The 5097-nt window shown below is 45.6% G+C and overlaps 1 protein-coding gene across 1 annotated transcript in view; it reads right to left on the reverse strand.

Annotated features, from left to right (window-relative positions):
• The window catches only part of fermt1 (FERM domain containing kindlin 1), a 14737-nt gene extending 11463 nt beyond the window's left edge, over positions 1 to 3274 (reverse strand). Inside the window, exon 1 of the mRNA XM_061241484.1 lies at positions 3157 to 3274. Within this exon, the coding sequence (XP_061097468.1) occupies positions 3157 to 3208 (52 nt within the window). The 5' untranslated portion in view covers positions 3209 to 3274. The remainder of the gene's footprint in view (positions 1 to 3156) is intronic.
• Between the last annotated feature and the right edge of the window lie 1823 nt (positions 3275 to 5097).

Below are 5097 nucleotides of genomic sequence, written 5' to 3' on the forward strand. Positions count from 1 at the left end.
AAAGGAGGATGCACACTCGGACGCACCCTCAGCTAATGCTGCAAAAAAAACCTCAAAACAAAAACATTTTATATTATATATATATTATTCATCACAGACGCACGGGATAGGTCACTCCACACATACACCAAACTACAGTTCGGGACTAGTTTCCTATTCTAGAAATGTCACTTTGTACAGTTTTATAGGTCCTGTTACCGGTGGCTCGAACTGCTGCCTTAAGTTGGTGCCCCTCCTAAACAAGATCCTGATTGGGCAGAAAAAGTTCACCAGTTTGTTCGCAAAGCAGCTGTCACACATGGGTGTCCTGTCCTGGTCACGCTCATAGTGCCCCAGTTCACTCTGGTTAAGATGAATAATGCATCGTTTCTCGTACCTGTACGATGCAGGTGTTCACCTGCTCATGCCTAAAAGACACAGGAATGCCCACACTGGACTGGGCCACACATTGTGTTGACCTCAGTCCAGGCTCAGGTCTGTATGTTTCACCACTGACCGCTCTGTTGCATCACTGACGTTTGACGCAGCTTATGAATATTGGTTGAGGGTAAACACGAATGTGGCAGTGGATTTTACGTACTATAATACAGCACCAGAAACTCTAACAACCGGAAACTCCTCTAGGGAAGCAGAGAGGATGGAATGGACAAAGGAGCTGAATATCTGGGTTATCTTTAGAATCTGCGCTGTGGCCACACTGCTCCTGTCCTCACTGGTCAGCTGTGGATTTCATTATTTCAGACACAGACATTATACAGACACAGACAGCATACAGACACAGACATTATACAGACACAGACAGCATACAGACATACATTATACAGACAGACAGCATACAGACAGGGACATTATACAGACACAGACATTACTCAGACACAGACAGCATACAGACACAGACATTATACAGACACAGACAGCATACAGACACATACATTATACAGACACAGACAGCATACAGACACAGCATACAGACAGACATTATACAGACACAGACAGCATACAGACACAGACATTATTCAGACACAGACATTATACAGACACAAAAATTATACAGACACATACATTATTCAGACACAGACAGCATACAGACACAGACATTATACAGACAGACAGCATACAGACAGACATACAGACACAGAAATTATACAGACACATACATTATTCAGACACAGACAGCATACAGACAAAGACATTCTACAGACACAGACATTACTCAGACACAGACAGCATACAGACACAGGCATTATTCAGACACAGACAGCATACAGTACTTTGCCAAGCTCCAGTCTTGTTATTGCACTTGAATACTGAAGTCAACCAATGACCCCAGAGAAAACAAAACTTTGCCTTTTGTCACGTGGAATCAAAAAGGCTGATTCTTACACAAATCTGCAGGCTGGTAACACACACATTTGTGGCTTTTTGCAAGTTAAGCGAGATACCCTGAGTGTTGTGTGTAATAACTAGCGTTACAGACCCCGCCTGCTGTTCACAGTGCGTCTGTCTTTGAGGTTACGAGCACCGCTGTTTAACAACAGGGTCGCGTAATTATGAATCCAGCCAAAGCACGCCCCCAGAGCAGAGCAGACTGGCCGCAGGAACATCCAACACCACCCAGGAATTCAGGGCGTGTGGGAACATGAACCGCACACATCGGCGGCCTTCCTGAGCCCAGCCTGAATACCTGCTGCCTCCGAACACTCAGCCTCACACACCTAGCCTCCACACACCTAGCCTGAACAACCGTCCTGTCTGGCACTTAGAACAGCGTACATTCCTGTAAAACCGTGATATAGAACAATTTTCAGTGACATGTAACAGAATAATGAGTGTCCGTGGTTACGGGTTTCGGAGAAGGGGTGCCGTTCACACAGCCGCTTGGTCGCTGAAGTCCTCTGATGTTTTCACCCTCTCTTCTGAGTAGGTCGAGAGCACGATAAAAAGTTTAACCACGTCAGAATGCAGGCCTGCAGGGCGAACTAACGCCGTGAATCCACGCCCTCAACTACAGACACTCAACTACAGACGGTGACAGCACCCAGCCGCCATAAGATCTCACCGCAGCGCACTCGCCGAACCAAAACACCACAATTCCGAGGAGACCTACTTAACAGAAACCTGGGCCACACGTGTAAAGAGGGAGAGGGATTAGATTACTATACTCCTCGAACTGTGAACATCTATTTTCGATTTCTGAGAAAAACAAGAGTGAAATATCCCAGATTTATAAGTAAGAGTACTTTCCTCTAGGGTCTTTCAGCGAATTTATCCCTGGTTATGGGTATGCACTTTGTTGTACGTCGCTCTGGATAATAGCGTCTGCCAAATGCCAATAATGTAATATAATGTAAAAGAGTAGCCTAAGGAGGCACGCGACTTTACGCGACTTTAACACACACACGCGCGCGCGCGCACACACACACAATAGCAGAGCTCATAACAGTCAGCGTTGCTTCGTTTTGTTTGAAATCGTTTCGTAATTTGGGTGTACAAGCAATGCTTTACTGTCATATAAATGCAAAGTCAGCAGCCTATCCACCAAAAGCAACAGTCGTTCTACAGCAAGTCTATACATTTATTTGGGTATTTCTTCTTAAATACTATTGTTGTACAATGTAACGGCGTGATAACGCAAACCGTAATTAAAGTCGTTAGTCTGTGCCGGGAGTGTAACTTAATGCGCATATACTTTGGACTAGAGCTATGTAATTTTCAAATAACTATATAAATATAATTTAGTTTACGAAACGGTACATTTCCGTCGTGTACGTTATACCTTTAAGAAAACTACACCTGGACACACTGTTGTAAACAATAGCTACCTCACCCTCTGCAAGCACGTTACACTAGCTACTAAAAGTCGACGTGAACAAAACGGTTTGGATATTTCACAGACATAGTGTATACACTGACTCAACATAGCTATTTGTAAAAGTTATAACAGTATTTAACCACTTCTTAAGACCCACCTCACCTTAATGTCCCGTTTCTCACCGAATACCGAAGTCTGCCTGATCTACTGGGAAGTGCAATGAGAAGCGAGTCAGAATCCGCCCTCTCTGCGCAGGTAGGCTAAGTGTGTGTGTGCGTGTGTGTGTGTGTGTGTGTGTGTGTGTGTGTGTGTGTGTGTGGAGGTGTGCACAGTCATAAACTCACTGCTTCCTCCGGCGGAGGCTGGATCACCACAGGCCCTGGCTCTGGGGCGCATGAATGCGCTGAAGTAGCTATCGCCGCAGGTCTGTACGCTAGTCTCCTGGGCTGTCAGTACGTAGCTACTGTGATGCATCTGCGTTTTTACACGCTGCCAATGTTAGAGCATCTGATGATAAAATCTTGCTTCAATTTTAAGAAGTTAGAATTAAAAAAGTAACTTAGACTGTAGATTGTTTAAAATTAATAAAAGTTATTAATTGTAGACATAATTATTGCATGTCCTTGCTGCATTAGGAATATAGTTAGCTAATTACTCATTAGAACTTGTCTTCTCAAGTTCACTTTACTTAAAATTCTAACGCAGCAAGGATATTAACTTTTTTCATTGATGCAATAATTATTTTGTTGTGAATATCTTTGATTCATTTTAAACAATCTACGCTAATGTAGCTATTCGACTGTCTGCATGCTAACTATTGAGTTATTCTCGTGTTTCTGCGCACCTTTTGTGCCGTAGTATAATGGCGAGGGATCCGGGCAGATTCCGTTCCCAGGTAGGACGGTGTCCTCGTGTCCTTAAGAAAGGCACTTAACCTGAACTGCTGCAGTAAATACTGCATAAAATGACGCAATGGGAAGCGTTGTTAGGTCGCTCTAACATGGTTTACTCTTATCACTAAAGTTGTGGAAGTCGCTCTGGATGAATGACCGCCCTCTGAGTCATCCGCCGTCCAGTGAGGACGGGCTTCGCTGATTCATATTCGGGAGTCCTTAGTCACCCCTGCGCACGCCACAGGGGATCACGGTTTTTGAAATCGTTCCCCTGTGTGTCCAGAGCAGCACTTTCGCCATAACGTCAGAATTACATGTTTTCTTCAACAGTACAAAGGCCGTACAATACGTCTTTACCCCACGGAGTCTCAGTAATGATTAACCTAAAATTAGGGGGCGGGTTAATTATCTGTCGCTATTATATTTTTTTGTAAACCAGAAAAAAAAAAAAAAAGACACTCAACACTGCTACCTGCTGGTTGCTTCCAAAAACGTTTATACGGCTGTTTCACCCATCGTGATGTGAAGTCACAAAGTTTCACCACGATGGCCGTAATCTCTGGTGAGAGGTTTGTTCTGACTGGGTTACGCACTGTCTGCGGAGAAGTCTGTTTGATCTTCACATTTTTTCTCCATGTATCACCATGGAAATTCATTTCAATCACAAAAAAAAAAAGAATTAAAAATTGGTGATTGTCAGGAACAATTCCCTGTAAAATGCTTATTGTTGTACCTCTGTGTTTACATGAGTTTATGAGGGTATTTTCTGAAATGCTCCTCCACAGTGAGAGGAGTCAGGTGAGGAGGTGCTCCTCCACACTGAGAGGAGTCAGGTGAGGAGGTGCTCCTCAACAGTGAGGAGTCAGGTGAGTAGGTGCTCCTCCACAGTGCGAGGAGTCAGGCGAGGAGGTGCTCCTCCACATTGAGAGGAGTCAGGTGAGGAGGTGCTCCTCCACATTGAGAGGAGTCAGGTGAGGAGGTGCTCCTCCACACTGAGAGGAGTCAGGTGAGGAGGTGCTCCTCCACACTGAGAGGAGGCAGGTGAGGAGGTGCTCCACCACACTGAGAGGAGTCAGGTGAGGAGGTGCTCCTCCACACTGAGAGGAGGCAGGTGAGGAGGTGCTCCACCACACTGAGAGGAGTCAGCTGAGGAGGTGCTCCTCCACAGTGAGAGGACTCAGGTGCGGAGGTGCTCCACCACATTGAGAGAAGTAAGGTGAGGAGGTGCTCCTCCACACTGAGAGGAGGCAGGTGAGGAGGTGCTCCTCTACAGTGAGAGGAGTCAGGTGAGGAGGTGCTCCTCCACAGTGAGAGGAGTTAGGTGAGGAGGTGCTCCTCCACAGTGAGAGGGGTCAGGTGAGGAGGTGCTCCTACACATTGAGAGGGGTCAGG

This window comes from Conger conger, chromosome 5, assembly GCF_963514075.1.
Source record: "Conger conger chromosome 5, fConCon1.1, whole genome shotgun sequence".
Lineage (NCBI taxonomy): Eukaryota > Metazoa > Chordata > Actinopteri > Anguilliformes > Congridae > Conger > Conger conger.